The sequence below is a fragment of the Chamaea fasciata genome, unplaced genomic scaffold (genome assembly GCF_029207755.1).
Source record: "Chamaea fasciata isolate MVZ Bird 193981 ecotype frontalis unplaced genomic scaffold, bChaFas1.0.hap1 SCAF_7, whole genome shotgun sequence".
NCBI classification, from domain to species: Eukaryota; Metazoa; Chordata; class Aves; order Passeriformes; family Sylviidae; genus Chamaea; species Chamaea fasciata.
In genome coordinates, this window is record NW_027094092.1 from 61,773,129 (window position 1) to 61,792,054 (window position 18,926).

The following is an 18,926-nucleotide window of genomic DNA, read 5'->3' on the forward strand; positions in this document are numbered from 1 at the left end:
CAGGGATCCAGGGGCAGCCACAGCAAATCTGGGAATTCCAGCCCAGCCAGGAATTCCCAATTCCCAATCCCCCATCCATCCCTGCCCTCTGGCAGTGGGAAGCCATTCCCAGTGTCCTGTCCCTCCATTCCTTGTCCCCAGTCCCTCTCCTGCTCTCCTGGAGCCCCTTCAGGCCCTGCCAGTGGCTCTGAGCTCTCCCTGGAGCCTTCTCCTCTCCAGGGGAACATTCCCAGCTCTCCCAGCCTGGCTCCAGGGCAGAGGGGCTCCATGGAGCAGCTCCATGACCTCTGGAATCCCTCCAGTAGTTCCTTGTCTTCCCCGTGCTGTTCGAAACGTAAGAATTTTTTTTTTTCCACAAAATATTTCATGGGAAAAACCCAACCTTCTCCTCCTCTGGCATTGATCTCAGGGATTGATTTGACCTCTCCTTGCATCGATCCAAACATCAATTCCCTCATTGATCCTGACCTAAACGTTTCCTTTCGGATTTAATGGTTCCAAATGGAAATATCCAAGGGGTTGTGTTGAAATCCCTTTTTGCGGGAAGATCTCTGAGCCCTCGGGCAGAATCCCTGGAAAAGTTGCTTCTGTTTTGTGGAATTTCTCAGGAATTTGTTCTGTTTTTTGGGGGGGGGCTCATCCATTTTGGATCAGTTGTGTAACACCAGGAGTCAATCCCAAGAAACGCACTCAGGAATTCTGGGGGAGGATGGAAATCCCAGATTTTACCTCTCCCGTGTCCAGGATAAGCACAGGACGTGTCTGGAATCCTTTCTGAGCCAGAGGGCGAAGATCTGAGCTTGGATTTCCGACTAATCAGGAACTTCAGGGGAATGTGCCTTGGGAAACAATTCCACAGGAAGTGTTGGAACATTTGGAGACCTCAGGTTAGATTAGGGCAGGTGAGGCCTTGACAATTTGTGTCTGAGGCCCTGAAATCAGGGAGGAAATGAAGACAAAATTAAAATGCGGAGCGTGGCTGGGAGCAGCGAGGAGTTTTATTTGCACTTCCATATTTCCCATCATTCAGGGCTTTATCCCAAGGATTTGCCTCCAGCTTTTTTGTTTTGGAATTGCTGATTGGACGCAGAGCCGTGCTGTCCGCAACCCTTAAAAGCAGGAATTAAGATCTGCTCTGAAAATATCTGGGAAAATGACTCGGAAGGCCTTAATTTTCACTCCCATCAATTTTTCCAGGGGGAAAAAAAACCAAACAAACATCCTGGAGTGAGGTTTGTCCCTCATGAGCAGCTCTGGTTTCATGGCGGGAGAAGCTTTTCCGTGGGAGGCGTCCTTGGGATTTGGGAGCAGCTCCTGACCCTCATCCACAACCACAGAGGGTGGGAATTGATCCCTCTCCCAGTTTTTAACTTGGAATTACTTTCCTGTTGGAGCCAGCCCAGTCTCAGCTCGTGTTGAGCCTCGTCTTCAAACAAATTGATGTTTCCAGCACTCGGGGAACATCAAACTCTCACCTCCTGAGCCCAGGACGGGCAATCCTGGGGCAGCTGTGCCAAAAGAAGGAGTTATTCCCACCTTACGCATGCCGTGGTTGTTTGGGGAGAAAATTGTCTTTTCCGGGGTAATCTCCCAAGTAAACAAGGCTGGAAAATCACAAGGATTCCCACTTTTCCGCGAGGAAACAAGGGCAGGGTTAGGCGTGAAAAGGGATTAATGCAGGAGCTCATTAAGGACAGGGAGTGAGGTGGGGGCGTGACTCTAAACCCAAACTTGGCTCATTTAATAAAACTTCACCTCACAGAAGGTTGAACTTCACTCGGTGCAACTCCGGAGAAATAAGAGGAACTGTAAATCCGGAGGAATCCAGGATAAATCCAAAGTAATGAAAATCAGAGCCTGGAGCTGAGGCTGTTTCAGCCCTGTCCTGTCCACGGGTTTTAATCGGAAGCTGGAGGGATGGGATGGGATGGGATGGGATGGGATGGGATGGGATGGGATGGGATGGGATGGGATGGGATGGGATGGGATGGGATGGGATGGGATGGAGAGCCAGAAATGTCTGAGAGTTGGGAAGTTATCCTGGATTTATTGTATATGTTGTGGTTCTGAGTGCGTTTAATTCCCACTCTGTGGGATCAGAATGTGGGAATTTGGCTGTTCTGCATTTGATGGAATCCTGGAATGGTTTGGATTGGATCTTAAATCCCACCCAGTGCCACCTCTCTCATGGCAGGGACACCTCCCACTGTCCCAGGCTGCTCCAAGCCCAATGTCCAACCTGGCCTTGGACACTGCCTGAGATCCAGGGGCAGCCACAGCAAATCTGGGAATTCCTGCCCAGCCAGGAATTCCCAATTCCCAATATCCCACCCAAATCTCCCCTTTCCAGCTCAAAGCCATTCCCTGTGTCCTGTCCCTCCATCCCTTGTTCCCAGTCCCTCTCCAGCTCTCCTGGAGCCCCTTCAGGCCCTGCCAGGGGCTCGGAGCTCTCCCTGGAGCTTCTCCTCTCCAGGGGAACATTCCCAGCTCTCCCAGCCTTTGGAGCAGCTCCCTGGATTCCTCTGGATCACTCCAGCAGCTCCACAGCTTTCTTGTCCTGAGAATTCCAGAGCTGGAATTTCCCAGGTGGAGTCTCCCAAGGACAGAGCAGAGGGGGACAATCCCCTCCCTCCACCTGCTCCGTGCTCCCCTGGATCCTCATCCTCCTCATCCAAAGCCGTGCCCTCATTTTCCAGGCAAAAAAGTTCCTTTGTCCCAGCACAGGCTGGTTTAAAACACAAAACCCGCCCCAAAACCTGGGAATGGAGCAGCTGAGGCCGTCCCAGAGGTGCCACCAAAGCCCAAGGTGACAATAATTAAAACCAATCATTTAAAGCAGAAGGCAGAGGCGCTGGTGGGGATTGATTCTGTGTCTGAGGGCACCAAATAATCTCCGAATTTCTCATCCCAGTAGATCAGAAATGTGAGGGGAAACAACTCCATGGAAGGGCTGGAATGGGATGGGATTTTACGCCCCATCCTTCCCAAACCATTCCACGATTCCCTGATTCTATTTCCACCTTTACCTGGACGGTGCCTTGATGAGGTTTCACTGAGCAGCAACAAAATCCCTCCTGGTGTGGAAATCCCTGGATCTGCTGCTCCAAGCCCGGCTCTGCTGAGTGTCAGAGGAATTGTGGACAATATTTAAAACCAAACATTAAAAGCAGAAGGCAGAGGCGCTGGTTGGGATTGATTCTGTGTCTGAGGGCACCAAATAATCTCCGAATTTCTCACCTCAGTAGATAAAAAATATGAAGGGAAGCAGCCCCATGGCAGGGCTGGGATGGGATGGGATTTAAGGCCCCGTCCATCCCAAACCATTCCACGATTCCCTGATTCTCTCCCCGCCTTTACCTTGGCTGAGGTTTTCTCTGAGCAGCAACAAAATTCCCTCCTGGTGTGGAAATCCCTGGACGTGCTGCTCCAAGCCCGGCTCTGCTGAGTGTCACAGAGGAGTTACTGACAGCTGATGGTGTCGCCAGTTTCCACGGGAGGCACTAAAAAATGGGAATTTTTCAGCCCCGGCTCCCGCTGAATGGAACGCTCCGGGCTAAGAATAACCTGAATGGAGCCTTTCAAGAGAAGCTCATTGTTTCAAAATGCCAGAGGAGGGGGAAAAAAAAAAAAAAAAAAAAAGCAAAAAGCGGGATATTTACCCAGAAAACCACTGGAATTCTGGGCTCCTTGGAACAGTCCTTGCAATGTGATTGAGGGAGAGCAAATCGGGCTTTTATCTCGCCCCACAAAGCAGCTCGGGTGGCATTGATTCATCTGGAGATCATATTGCCCCGTCCATTAGCCGCCAGTTTAGTGCAGGTGATCCTTAATCCATAAATTAGGACTGAGTTTTCGCAGCTCCCGGGGGCGAAATAAACCAGCCCAGGAACTTTTTTTTTTTTTTTCTCTCCCGTGCAGGATGAGTCTTTCAATCCGTGATTTTTTCAGCTGCCTGCCACAGCTCATTGAGATCACAGCTGAGGCTGCTGCTCTGTCTGGGGCATGTGCTGGGAGACAAATTAAAAAAGGCTTAATTCACTTTTAATCCCTCGACTGAGCCGAGGTCTGTCATGATAAACTCGCTTTGTTTCCCGTCAGTCAGACAAAGGGAATTGTGGAAGGTGGAAAAAAATATTTCTCCTTACATTTCCTGGCATTCCTGGGGGGGGGGGGGGGGGGGGGGAGGAGAAGATTGGGATGTGCACGAAAGGGACGGGAAATGCTGAGCGTGCTCTGAGCTGACTGCAGGAGGATTTTATGGAATCCCAGAATGGTTTGGGATGGAAGGACCTTAAATCCCATCCCATCCCACCCCTGCCATGGCAGGGACACCTCCCACTGTCCCAGGATTCTCCAACCCCAATGTCCAACCTGGCCTTGGTCACTGCCGGGGATACAGGAGCAGCCACAGCTTTTCCAGGATAATTCTTTAGCAAAAAGGAATAATAGAAAATTAAGATTAAATTTAATCCCTTGGGATGAATAGAAATCTCAGGGGATCCCAAGGGATCCCCCAGTCCTGTTGTAAGTCTGAACCTTGCCCCCGTAATCCCGTTTTCCTGGCTGGTTTTGACTCCCTGCAAGTCTGACAGGGCATCTGGTCCTGGCATGGAATGAGGAATTCTCCTCTTGCCCTTTGCAGCAGGATTTTCCATGTTGGAAAGTGGGTGTCTTGTCTCAGGAGAGGCTGAGGGAGCTGGGAAGGGGCTGGAGAATTCCTGAGGGAGCTGGGCAAGGGGCTGAGCCTGGAGCAAAGGAGGCTCAGGGGGGACCTGGTGGCTCTGCACAAGTCCCTGCCAGGAGGGGACAGCCGGGGGGGTCGGGCTCCCATTTTCCATGTAAAAACCTCCAGGATCAGAGGAAATGGCCTCAAGTGTCACCCGTGGAGCCTCAGGTTGGATACTGGAAAAATTCCTTCATGGAAAGGGTTGTCCAGCCCTGGCACAACAGCCCAGGGCAGGGGTGGAGCGCCCATTCCTGGAGGGATTTAAATCCCTGTGGATGTGACACTTTGGGGACACGGTCAGAGTGGCCTTGGCGGGGCTGGGAATGGTTGGACTCGATGTCTCAGGGGTGTTTTCCAATCCTAACAATTCCATGACTGCATAAAGAACATTTCCTTTATTCCCTGGAGGTGGTCACATCATCCCCAGCGTCCCCAGCTCCTGCTGATCTCCCTGGAGAAGCTCAGTCCTGAGGGGATGAAGATCCCTCCACATTCCCAGCCCCACAAACACCAAGTATGACCACAGCGGCTTCCCTGCATCCCCAACAAATTCCTTTTTTTTTTTATTCATCCCTGGATCCCAGCTCCCTTTTCCTGAGCACATTGCTGATGTTTGTTCCTGCCCAGACCGTGTCCTCCAGGAGCCTGAGGGTCCCTCCCTGGCAGCTCCTCATTAGCCAGTCATCCCTAATCTGCTAATTCGGCCGTTGTTGTTGTTGCAGCAGGGCCGGGCTGAGGTGTCTGGAGCTGTTTAGGCACTCGGGGAATTGAGGAACAGCTCATCCCTTCTATTTTTGGCAAGTGGGAATTGTGCCCTGGGGGCTCTGGGATCCACGACCTCAGCTTTGGTAGGCCTGGCTTTGGGTTTGATCCCACTGATGCCTTGGGAAGGCTGAGCTGGAACAGAGACTGGACAGAGCTGGAGAATAAAGGAGAGATTTATTGAAAGGCCTTTAAGGACACACCTTGGGCAGGACAAGAGCCTGGACAGGGATACACCCAAGGTGGACACAAAATGGACACAAAATGGTCACAAAATGGTCACAAAATGGACACAAAATGGACACAAAATGGACACAAAATGGACACAAAATGGACACAAAATGGTCACAAAATGGTCACAAAATAGACACAAAATGGTCACAAAATGGACCCAAAATGGACACAAAATGGACACAAAATGGACACAAAATGGTCACAAAATGGACACAAAATGGTCACAAAATGGACACAAAATGGACACAAAATGGACACAAAATGGTCACAAAATGGACAAACAGTCACCAGGTCTCACACTTTTCCAAGTTCTGGTCCATTTGCACATTGGGGTTGAATTGTCCAATCCCAGCTGCAGGTGATGCAGTCCCATCCTTCTTGTTCTCTCCCTCCAGCCCACCCTTGTTTGTGCCTTTGGGCCTGAACACTTGTCCCAGCTGTCCTTGGTGTGCAGCAGGAGAAGGATTTGTTTTGTGTCCCTGCTGTGTGCAGAGCTGAGTGACACTGACTGTGAGCTCAGAGCTGCGCCCCTGGGCACCACAGAACATGAAAATACAGAGCCTAAAAATTAAGGCATCACTGTGTGGATCTAAATTTAGCAGGGAAGGGACAATCCCAGGATGGGTTTAAGGTGCCGAAGGGAGGATCCCGTTGCCCTCAGAGCCGCTGGATGAAATCGCCATGGGATGAATCCCTCCAGTGTGGGGAGCCGGGAGCAGCGAGGAAGTGCCTTGAAAAGCCGAGATCCGCCTCCCTCCCTCCCTCTGGAATCCTCAATGGCACTTCTGTGCGTGAACAGCAGCACGAGCCCACGGGGGCATCAAAGTGCTGGAAAAGGGAGGGGAAAAGCACCCAGGGAAAAAGGAGGAATAAGGATGGGAGTCATCAGAGCCCCGCGGCTCGAAAAGCAGAGGGATTGTGGAAAAGTTGGAGGAGTTGGGGTAAAAATGGTGTTGGGGATGGAAAGGAGAGGAGGGAATGGGATAAGGATACCTGGCTTGGCTTGTGTGGATATATGGGAATATCAAAACACTGAGCTCAGCTGAAAAACCTTCATCAATGTGATCAATAGTCATATTTATTTGTAGTTTGGGATTTTAGGGAAAGGTTCTTCCCCCAGAGGGTGGAATAAGCCCTGGAAAACTCCCCAGGGAATGGGCACGGCCCCGAGGCTGCCAGAGCTCCAGGAGCCTTTGGACACCCACAGGAATGCCCAGGGTGGGATTGCTGGAGGGTCTGGGCGGGGACAGGGGTTGGGATGATCCTCGTGGATCTTTCCCACTCCGGAGATTCCAATTTACAATTCTCTGACAATTCCACCCTCTGTTTCCATCCTGCAACTCCCCTCTCTGCCCCCTGAACCTCAGAATTTTCTGTTTTCAAATGGAAAAGTAGAATTTCCCAAGCCCAGACAAAAAATGATCTTGCTCTTGCCTCGACTTTAAGCCTCTTTATTTCAGGGACAGGCTCGGGGCAGACTGAAAAATAGGATTTTGTTTTTATTTTTTATCCCTGACAGGAGCAGTGGCTGCTCAGGGACCCCAGTGGGAGGTTTGGGGACACAGACAAGGGTGGCTCTGGCCATCAAGGGTCACCTGCCCTGGGTGGAGGGAGCCACTCCTTTGTCCCAAAACAAATTTTACCAGCTGGAAATTGCTGCTGTGCCGGGGAAAGCCCTAAATCCCGCCTGTGACAGGAGAGGTTGGGATTTAATCTTCTCTGAGGTCTCTTCCAACCCAAAGCATTCCACAAGGAACCATTCCAGGACGATCCTAAAGCGCTTGCAATGCCCAAAGCTGCTCTGGGAATATTTTACCTCAGTTATTCCATGCATCAAGTCAAGAAAAAAAAAAAAAAAAGACACAAACCTGGAAGATTTGGGATTTGAGAAGCTTCTCTTTATTTCTTCTTGACCTGGAAGTGCTGGGAATTTAAAGGCAGCGAAAAGGAGTTGGGAGAAAAGAGAGAGTAAGCTTAAAAAAAAAAAAAAAACAACCTAATGAGATGTAAGATAAATATGTTTTATTTACCTAAACCCAAATTTTTTTAGAACTAAAACTGTTCTAGGACTCTAGAACTGTTTATCTGGAGAATTTTCTCCTCTGTTCAACTTCCACTGGGATCTCGCTGTTTATGTTTATCTGCAGAGGATAAACATAAAAAAAAATGAAAGAGATTTTCATTTCTTGTTCAGTTTTAGGATTCTTCTCCTTTATTTTTCTCTGGGTTTATTTTTTTTTTTAGGGGTAATTGGGGTTTTTTGAAGGCCTGGCGATGACGAGAAAGGAGCTGCCCTATTGCAGGGTGGGCAATAAAAAGTTTATTTTTGCCCTGTAAAATAACAGTAAAAAAAAAAATTTAAAAATTATGGGGAAGGGAACTGAAGGAGGGGAGATTTAGGTTGGATTTATGGAAGGAATTCCTGGCTGGACTGGAATTCCCAGAGCAGCTGTGGCTGCCCCTGCCTCCCTGGAAGTGTCCAAGGCCAGGCTGGAGCAGCCTGGGACAGTGGGAGGTGTCCCTGCCGTGATGACACTGAATGGGATTTAATCTCCTTCCCAATCCCGTTCCTGGATTTTCTGATTCCGACTCCAAATCTGGGAATTCCGATCCTCTCTTGTTTGAACTTTCCTGGGTAAATATTTACAGGAATACTGGCAGGGAGCTCAAACCCTTTCTCCCTGCCCGGAAAAGGGACCGTGCACCGTGTGTCTCGTTAGGAATATTGGCTTTGTGTTCCTGCGAGCAACGCTGGCCGTAAATGAAATGGATGCACACACAGCAATGGATATATTAAAAAAATATATATATAATTCAATTACGTTCTATTTCTTCGGTTCTGCCTTTCAAATAATGCCCCCGAACCGGAGGAAATAATGTCCTTTCATTTCTATTCATCACAGCCGAGAGCCTTGTCAAGGACATGACTTGCTGCCTGCGCTTTGATATTGCTATTAAATTATTGGGTTTTCTTCGGCGTTTCCAGTAATCCCTAAAGCCAGTTGTGACATTTCCTCAATTCCATACATCCCGCCTAAACGCCCCGATTTGTCTCACCCGTAATTATGACACGTTGGCGGCGGATTTTTTTCCGGCTGCTCCGGGAATGACGGATGGATTTTCTTCCTGGCGCCGTTCCAGCCTCAGCTTCCCACCCCAGGCAGCAGCAGAGATTCCACCCCTTTCAAATTCCCTCAACATCTTCATCAGATCCTTGAATGAAGCCCCAGAATGGTTTGGGTGGGATGGGAGCTTAAGGATTATCCCATTCCACTCCCTGCAGGGCAGGAGCAACTTCCACTCTCCCAGGTTGCTCCAAACCCCATCCAGCCTGGAACGTTCCAAGGATGGAACAGCCAAAACTTCTCTGATCCAAGTGCTTGGCAGCCTGGTCTAATTAAGCCTGGTCTGATTTGGTTTGCGCTGAGTCTGAGAAAGTCTTGCCCCAGTCATTGATCAAGACCAGGGTGTGTTTCCTGCTGGTTTAGGATTATCCCATCCCACTGGATCAGGTTGCTCCAATCCCCATCCAACATGGAACATTCCAAGGATGGAGCAGCCACAGCTCCTCAGGTCCAAGTGCTTGGCCATAATTAGCCTGGTCTAATTAAGCCTGGTGTAATTTGGTTTGTGCTGAGTCTGAGGAAGTCTTGCCCCAATCATTGATCCAGACAAGGGTGTGTTTCCTGCTGGTTTAGGATAATCCCATCCCACTGGATCAGGTTGCTCCAAACTTTAATTAGCCTTGTCTAATTAAGAGTGTTAACAATGACTTAAAGGAGTTCTTGGTTTGTGCTGAGTCTGAGAAAGTCTTGCCCCAGCCATTAATCATGACCAGGGTGTGTCTCCTGCTGGTTTAGGATTATCCCATTCCACTGGATCAGGTTGCTCCAAATCCCATCCAGCCTGGAGCATTCCAAGGATGGAGCAGCCACAGCTTCTGTGGTCCAAAGTTCTTGGCAGCCTGGTCTAATTAAGCCTGATCTAATTAGGTTTGCACTGAGTCTGAGAAAGTCTTGCCCCAGTCATTGATCAAGACCAGGGTGTGTTTTCTGCTGGTTTAGGATTATCCCCCATTCCACTGGATCAGGTTGCTCCAAACCCCATCCAGCCTGGAACATTCCAAGGCTGGAGCAGCCACAGCTCCTCTGGTCCAAGTGCTTGGCCTTAATGAGCCTGGTCTAATTGAGGGTGTTAACAATGACTTAAGGAGTGCTTGGTTTGTGCTGAGTCTGAGGAAGCCTTGCCCCAGCCATTAATCACAACCAGGGTGCGTTTCCTGCTGGTTTAGCACCTCGTGAGGACTGGGCTATGTCAGATCCATTAATTATTAATTCCCTAATCAATCTCCATCCGTCTGCCACCGGTACCGGACTCCCCTTTAACGCGAGACCGCCAAAAAAGGATGCAATTCCCAATTTAAATTCCCAGTTTGAATCCCCGGCAGTGCCCGGGGGAGAAGTGACCCGCCGTAATTCCAAGAGCACTTTTGTGCTTCCCAGGCAGCTCCGCAATCCCGGGATGCTCGGGATGGAATCCCGGCCCCGCTCCCACACGGAAGCCGGTGAATGGGAGCCCCTTTCCCAAGGCTGCAGCTGCGGCGTGAATGGGAGCGGGGCGGGTCCCCTGGGATCAGTAGGGCCTTGTTCTGCCAGGGGAGGAGCTCCCGGGGGCTCTGCCGCTCTCCTGGTGCCCTGCCAAGCCCAGCCTGACTCCCAAATGTGGGATCGGGGCTCGGAAAACCCGACGTCCAAAGGGCAGGGGGGATGCAGAGCCCTCGGGGCACGGAGTCGTTCTTGTGGGGTGCAAATTTAAATGCGGTGAAAAGGAGGTGGGGGGAAAGAGGGAGTAAGTCAAAGGGAACAATGGGATGATTTTTTTTTTAATTATTTGCCTAACCCCAAAATTTTTATAATTCGAACAGTTCTAGAACACTGGAACTGTTAATCTGGAAAATTTTCTTCTCTTTTCAAGTGGCGTGCAACTTCCACTGGGATCTCTCGACGTGGAAAGCGTGCTCCAGGCAAAGTTTTGGAATGTTTCCCAAAGCTTGCTGTTGTTTGATAATGGTTTTTGTTATTCCTAAGGGAGTTGAAGGAAGGTTTCCACCTGGAATGTCGGCTGGAGGTTGGGGTTGAGGGAAGCTTTGCTGCCCAAAGCTCCCTGGCCCAGTGTTTCCCTCGTTAATCCTGGAAGTCATTTAGGACAGACCTTGGCTTGGGGAGTGGCTTTGAGAGTGGTAACAGATCCCGTTTAGTCCTGGCTCCTTCCAGCAGGGATGGTTTGGTTGCGTTGGAATTCTGGGAATTTGTGGAATTTCATACCTGAGCCTCTCCCGTGTCTCCGTGAGTTTTGGTGTTGGGGGATTGTGCTGGCTCTGAGGCTTAAATTCCCAAACTAGGGCAAAACCTAGGACTGCCTTAATAAAATTCATCACTCCTTATTTCCATTCGTTAATTCCACTGGGAACAATCCAGGCTGGGGGATGAAGAGATTGAGATAAGCCCTGGAAGAAAAACTTGGGAATGTTGGTGAAGGAGAGCTGGACTTGGCCACCCCAGAGTCCCACAGAGCCCTGGGCTGATCCCTCAGTGTGGGCAGCAGGAAAGGTGGGAATTCTGATCTGCCCTGCTCAGGTGAGACCTCACCTGCAGAGCTGCTCCAGCCCTGGGGAACAGGACATGGAGCTGCTGGAGTGATCCAGCGGAATCCATGGAGCAGCTCCAAGGGCTGGAGCCCCTCTGGAGCCAGGCTGGGAGAGCTGGGAATGTTCCCCTGGAGAGGAGAAGCTCCAGGGAGAGCTCAGAGCCCCTGGCAGGGCCTGAAGGGGCTCCAGGAGAGCTGGAGAGGGACTGGGGACAAGGGATGGAGGGACAGCACACAGGGAATGGCTTTAGGCTGGGAAAGGGGAGATTTGGGTGGGATATTGGGAATTCGTGGCTGGGCTGGAATTCCCAGAGCAGCTGTGGCTGCCCCTGGATCCCTGGCAGTGCCCAAGGCCAGGTTGGACATTGGGCTTGGAGCAGCCTGGGACAGTGGGAGGTGTCCCTGCCATGGCAGGGGTGGCACTGGGTGATTTTTAAGCTCCCTTCTAACTCAAACCATTCCAGAATTTCCTGAGATCACATGCTGGGTGTCCTGGTTGGATTTCAGTTCTGCTCCGTGGTCTAGAAATGCAAATGATGGATGAACACGTGGATTGTCCTTTGGGATCCCATCTCTTGCCCATCCCTACCGGGAGCCAGCAGGAGCCATTCCAGCAGGATGCAGAACGAGACCGCAGAGGCAGATCTGTGATAGCCAGAAAAAGATCCAATTTCTGCCCTGGAGCAGGAGATTTAATAATCCTCCAACAATATTTTGGGATAATCATCAACTGTGAGAATTGCTCCGGATCGTCCTGTCAGCTTTATAAATGCCCACTCCATTTTTAAATTTTTTTAAGACCTCTGTGGTGATGAATTACAGGGTTCAGAGCTGTGCCGCAACCCAAAAGCTGACAAATAACTAAATAAAATAGAGAAGAAACTAAATAATAGAGAAGAAATCCATTTTAGGCAGGGGATTAGGCCCAAGTTTCGGATTTCTCCAAGCACAGGGATCTGAGAGGATTTGCAGAACAACGGGATCAGTGGGAGGTTGGCACAGGTGGATTGTTAAAAATGGCACTTGGGTGCCCATTCCCATCTCCAGGCTCATCCCGATTGGTGTCACCCATCTCCTGCCAGCCAAACCTTACCTGGCTGGATTAAAGTTATCCCTGGAGCTGCCAGAGGGATGGAAAACACGAGGGAGGATCCGTGTGAGGAGAGACCCGGAGGCAGAGGAGAGGAGCTGCCTTGGTTACTGAGCAGGGTTGGTTGTCTTTGGAATTCTGGGAATTTGTGGGATTTCATACCTGAGCCTTTCCCGTGTCTCTGTGAGTTTTGGTGTTGGGGGGATTGTGCTGGTTCTGAGGCCTAAATTCCCAAACTAGGGAATTAAATTGTAGTAAGTTAGTCCTAGGACTGAACCTAGGACTAACTTAACAAAATCCATGACCCCTTAATTCCGCTGGTTGATTCCACTGGGATCAATCCAGGCTGGGGGATGAAGGGGTTCAGATCAGCCCTGGCAGAGATCAACTCTGACAGGAAACTGAGCTCCATTCCTTGACGCAGACCATCCAAAATTTTTGTCTAATGGCTATTTTTGGAAAATATCGGAGAGAAAGATTCTGCAGCATCCCAGAGCAGCCCAGCCCGGGATGATCTGTCCCTGTTACTCCCGGGAATTCGCCATCGTGCCCTTGTTGGTGCCCCTGGACTGACGGGAGACTTTGCAGCTGCACTGGAGCGACTTCCTGGGAGCACTTAGAGGTGTTCCTGTGGTTTGGGAAGGAAAGAATTCCTGGGTGGAATTGTCTTCTGTATGGAATTCTTTTCTGTGTGGAATTCTGTCTCTTCTGTGCTGCCCCACCTGCAGGGCCAGGCCCCCCTCTGGGATCCCTGGAGCTGTTGGAGTGACTCCAGAGGAATCCAAGGGCTGGAGCCAGGCTGGGAGAGCTGGGAATGTTCTCCTGGAGAGGAGGAGGCTCCAGGGAGAGCTCAGAGCCCCTGGCAGGGCCTGAAGGGGCTCCAGGAGAGCTGGAGAGGGACTGGGGACAAGGGATGGAGGGACAGGACACAGGGAATGGCTTTAGGCTGGGGAAGGGGAGATTTGGGTGGGATATTGGGAATTGGGAATTCCTGGCTGGGCTGGAATTCCCAGATTTGCTGTGGCTGCCCCTGGATCCCTGGCAGTGCCCAAGGCCAGGTTGGACATTGGGCTTGGAGCAGCCTGGGACAGTGGGAGGTGTCCCTGCCATGGCAGGGGTGGGAATGGGTGGGATTTAAGATCCAATCCAAACCATTCCAGGATTCCAGGATTCCCTGGCTATAGCTCCCCATTCTTTTCTCCTTTAGCAGAGAAATGTCAGTGTAGAGGCTCATTTGTGAATATTTGGAATATTGAGGATATTCTATTTGGAATATTGTGACTATTCCCTTCATAGGAGGAGTTTGACCCTTTAGCTGCTCCACTGAGTCCTATTTGCTGAAAACCTCAACAGCTTCCCTGAATTTCCTAATATTCTTCGGATTAAATCCAGTTTACCATGTCTGTGGCAGCAGAAATCCAGGGATTTCTCTTGGCCTTTTTTTGGGGATTGGAGCTGAAAGCGAAACTTGTGGTGTAAATAAAGGGAAAGTACATTTCCATGTACTTTGTGTTTGGAGCGCCCGGGATGAAAGGGACGTGTCCCAGCCTTTTCATCCCACCCCACTTTGTTCCTGAAGGATGGCAAAGGGCTCCCTTTCATCCCCAGGATTATGGAAATGGCCCCACCGGCTCGGGTTGGCGTCGGCACTTTTATCTTCTGCTTCAAGTTTTGAAGGGTTACCCGTGGTTCCCTTGTTCCCCTGTCTCGAGGTTTGACGGGAAGTGAGAGCAAAGAGCAGCTCCCTGCTGGAATTGTTCAGGAAAAATGATAAAACCCGGGAGAGAGGAAGGGAGAGGGAAATAGGGGCCAGCTGGGTGTTGACCCCACAGGTTCTGGTTGGACCTGGATCCCTGTTTTTGTCACCTTCTCCTCCCCCCCAAAAAAACCCTCCTTAAGCAGAAAACATGGCACGATTCCCAGTTTCCCAGCTGGAATCCCAAATCAGGGATTCTGGAGGCATCAGCTGATGGAAGGAGAGCTCAGAGGATGTGAGCAAAGGGACCCTGGCACAGCTGGCAGAGCTGACGGCTTTGGGGTCCGGATTTTTAGCCACGAGCCATATTCCTTTGGTTTTAAATTCCCTCAACCAGGAATTCATGCTGGGAAGGATTCGAGGAGTCCAAAACTGGGAGGAACTGGGAGAAAGAATTGTGAATCTCTGCCCTCCCAAGGAGTTTCCTCCTGGTGACCAAGGACTGGACTGAGGGAGTAGTTGGAGCTGTGAAGGAGGGATAGGTTGGATATCAGGGAAAATTTCCACTATTCCAGAGGGTGCTGGGCAATGCCCAGACTCCCCAGGGAATGGTGACATTCCTGAGGCTGCCAGAGCTCCGGGAGTGTTTGGCCATCACTGCCAGGGATGCCCAGAGTGGGATTTGGGGGGTCTGGAGCTGGATCAATGATCCCTGTGGCTCCCTTCACACTTGGGATATTCCATAAATATCATGTTCCCCGTTCTCCCAGTGCCAGGACGGGTACAAAGGAAGCTCTTCCCATTTATTTTGTTCCCGTTTCCAAATGCAGGCAAAGCAAATTCCTCCTGGGCGAAGCCCAAAAAAAGCAAACTCTGATTTTATGGCTGATTCTTGTATTTGCCTCTAGTGCTCGGTTTGTATTCCTTTAATATTGAAATAAGATTCCCATCTAAAGCAGAACGCCCGGGAATATCTCGGTCTAATAACAAGGATGGGGATGTGATTTTAGAATGTAACATTTTTATTGCCTCTCCCTTTTTATTACTACGTTCGCTGGCATTCTTGGCCCAGAATGTCAATCCTTCACCTTCATTCCTGGATTTTTTTTTTTCGGAATTGCTGCTTTTACTGGCCTAGCAACGGATATTTCTGCATTGGTTCATCATCTGTGCAGCTTAAGGGATGCCTTGGAGCAAAGCCTGGATCCAGCAAGGGTGGATCCCTCACCACAGGGGACTGAGGATGTCACAGCTCAGAGTGTGATTTTATATTTATATTTATATTTATATTTATATTTATATTTATATTTATATTTATATTTATATTTATATTTATATTTATATTTATATTTATATTTATATTTATATTTATATTTATATTTATATTTATATTTATATTTATATTTATATTTATCTTTATCTTTATCTTTATCTTTATCTTTATTTTGGTACAGTTATATTTGTGTTTATGCTTATATATTTATATTAATTAAATTTTTAAATTTTAATGTTTTTATTTTTATTTTAGTATTTATATGTTAATATTGTTAATATTTATATTATTAATATTAATATTCTTCCTATTTTATTTATGTCTCTATTCTCCAATGAATTGCTGCCCTGTCCCTCATTATTGAGTGTTTGCTCCTCTTCTATCGCATGGAAATAATCCATGGAAAAGGAGAGACAAGAAAAGAGAATTAAATTTAATCACTTTTTTCCGAGCATCAACCTGTGCTGGCTGCTCCCACTGCACCTGGTCATGGGATTTGATGGGGATTTTATGGGAATTATGGGAATTAAGTGTGAGGGGCAGGTTGTACATCCCAGAGAGGAAAAAACGCCTCTGTCCAGGATTGTTCAGTCTCTCCATGTGCAGAGAGATGATGGCCCAAGGGAAATGTTCTCTCTGGATGCAAACTCCAGGGATTCATCCCAGCTGGCAGTCAAGTTCCCAGGAGTTCACTGGGGAGAAGGTGGATGAAGAGGGATGGATGAGTGGCAGGATCTGATTTGAGGAGAACAGGTGTCCCATGCCAGAGATGTTCTTTACTAATTCCTTTCTCCAAGGTTTCCAATCCAGTGTTCTGACACCTGTCCCACAGATGTTCCATCCCAAATGTGGCTGCAGGACTGTCCATCCCTCCATCCATCCCTCCATCTATCCGTCTATCCATCCATCCATCCATCCGTCTATCCATCCATCCCTGCTCCTATCAATCCATCAATCCTGACCTGCCTCTGCATGCCCAGAGCAGCTGTGGCTGCCCCTGGATCCCTGGTAGTATCCAAGGCCAGGCTGGACACTGGGCTTGGAGCAGCCTGGGACAGTGGGAGGTGTCCCTGCCATGGAACGGGGTGGCACTGAGTGGGATTTAAGGTCCTTCCCAACCCAAAGCATTCCATGATTTTGTGATTCCATGGCTATGGCTCTCCCTGCTTTTCTTTATCTCTTTTCCTTTCCTTAGTGGAACAACCAGTCAGAGCTGGAAAAAGAAACCAGTGAGTGCCAGGACACAGGGAATGGCTTCCCACTGCCAGAGGGCAGGGATAGATGGGAGATTGGGAATTGGGAATTGAATTCCTGGCTGGGGGGGAGTGGGGAGGGGCTGGTCTGCAATTCCCAGAGGAGCTGTGGCTGCCCCTGGATCCCTGGCAGCGTCCAAGGCCAGGCTGGATGGGGTTTGGAACAGCCTGGGACAGTGGAAGATGTCCCTGCCCATGACAGGGGTGGAATTGGATGATCATTAAGATCCCTTCCATCCCAACCACTTCCTGATTCTCCGATTCCCGTTGTTTTGCAGCATCCCCTTCCATCAAGCTCCTCGTGGACGACCCCATCGTGGTGAACCCTGGAGAAGCCATCACCTTGGTGTGTGTGACCACGGGAGGGGAGCCGGCGCCCAGCCTGACGTGGGTGAGGTCTGCGGGGGTCCTGCCCAACAAGACTGTCCTGAACGGGGGCACTCTGACCATCCCCGCCATCACCTCCGAGGATTCCGGCACCTACAGTTGCATCGCCAACAACAACGTCGGCAATCCCGCGAAAAAGTCCACCAACATCATCGTAAGAGGTGAGTTCAGTTGGAAAGACGTGGACTTTTCTCCTGGAAGTTTATTCCGGTCCCAATCCAGTGGGACAGCAACATTCAAGGTTTAATTTTGATGTTCAACATTCAGCATTCAGCGTTCAACGTTCATTGTTCAATGTTTGATGTTCAGTGTTCAACGTTCAACATTCAGTGTTCAACATTCAACATTCAGCGTTCAACGTTCATTGTCCAACGTTTAATGTTCAATGTTCAACGTTCAGCGTTTAATGTTCAATGTTCAACGTTCAACATTCAGTGTTCAACATTCAACATTCAGCGTTCAACGTTCATTGTTCAACGTTTAATGTTCAATGTTCAACGTTCAACATTCAGTGTTCAACATTCAACATTCAGTGTTCAACATTCAACGTTCAGCGTTCGACATTCATTGTTCAACGTTTAATGTTCAATGTTCAACGTTCAACATTCAGTGTTCAACATTCAACATTCAGCGTTCAACGTTCATTGTTCAACGTTTAATGTTCAATGTTCAACGTTCAACATTCAGTGTTCAACATTCAACATTCAGCGTTCAACGTTCATTGTTCAACGTTTAATGTTCAATGTTCAACGTTCAACATTCATTGTTCAGCAGTGTTCAATGTCCTACTTTCAGTGTTCAACATTCAACATTTAGCGTTCAACATTCATTGTTCAACGTTTAATGTTCAATGTTCAACATTCATTGTTCAACATTCAGTGTTCAACATTCAACATTCAGCGTTCAACGTTCATTGTTCAACGTTTAATGTTCAATGTTCAACATTCAACATTCATTGCTCAGCAGTGTTCAATGTCCTACTTTCAGTGTTCAACATTCAACATTCAGTGTTCAACGTTCATTGTTCAACGTTTAATGTTCAGTGTTCAACGTTCAACATTCAGTGTTCAACATTCAACATTCAGCGTTCAACATTCATTGTTCAACGTTTAATGTTCAATGTTCAACGTTCAACATTCATTGTTCAGCAGTGTTCAATGTTCTACTTTCAGTGTTCAACATTCAACATTCAGTGTTCAACGTTCAACATTCAGTGTTCAACATTCAACATTCATTGTTCAACGTTTAATGTTCAATGTTCAACGTTCAACATTCATTGTTCAACATTCAGTGTTCAACATTCAACATTTCGCGTTCAACATTCGTTGTTCAACATTCAGTGTTCAACGTTCAACTTTCAGTGTTCAACATTCAACATTCATTGTTCAGTGCTCAACTTTCAATGTCCTATGTTCAAGGTTCAACGTTCAACATTCGACATTCACTGTCCAACATTCGACGTTCATTTTTCAACATTCGACATTCAATGTTCAACATTTAATGTTCGACGTTCAACATTCGGCATTCAATGTTTAATGTTCAACTTTCATTGTTCAGCTTTCGCTGTTCAACATTCAGTGTTCAACATTCAGCCTTTAAGGTTCAATGTTCAATGTTCAACATTCAGCCTTTAAGATTCAATGTTCAATGATTAACAATCGATGTTCAACACTCAACAAAAGGGAATGTCCTCTGTTTCCAAATGGTCCTGGTCGGACTAAATCCTGAAGGTCTTTTCCAACCCTGATGATTCTCTCATTCTGGGATTTCTGGTCATTTCCAATCAGTTATGGGATGAATTAGTGTTGGTTTCCAGGACTTCCAGAGTTCTTGTGCTGGGATCAAAGCCCCGAGGTGGA

At 48.5% G+C, this 18,926-nt stretch overlaps 1 protein-coding gene across 1 annotated transcript in view; it reads left to right on the forward strand.

Moving 5' to 3' along the window:
- The window catches only part of MDGA2 (MAM domain containing glycosylphosphatidylinositol anchor 2), a 217,856-nt gene that overhangs the window by 100,799 nt on the left and 98,131 nt on the right, over window positions 1-18,926 (forward strand). The window contains exon 6 of the mRNA XM_066189190.1: window positions 16,959-17,228. Coding sequence (XP_066045287.1) covers window positions 16,959-17,228 — 270 coding nt within the window. The remainder of the gene's footprint in view (window positions 1-16,958; window positions 17,229-18,926) is intronic.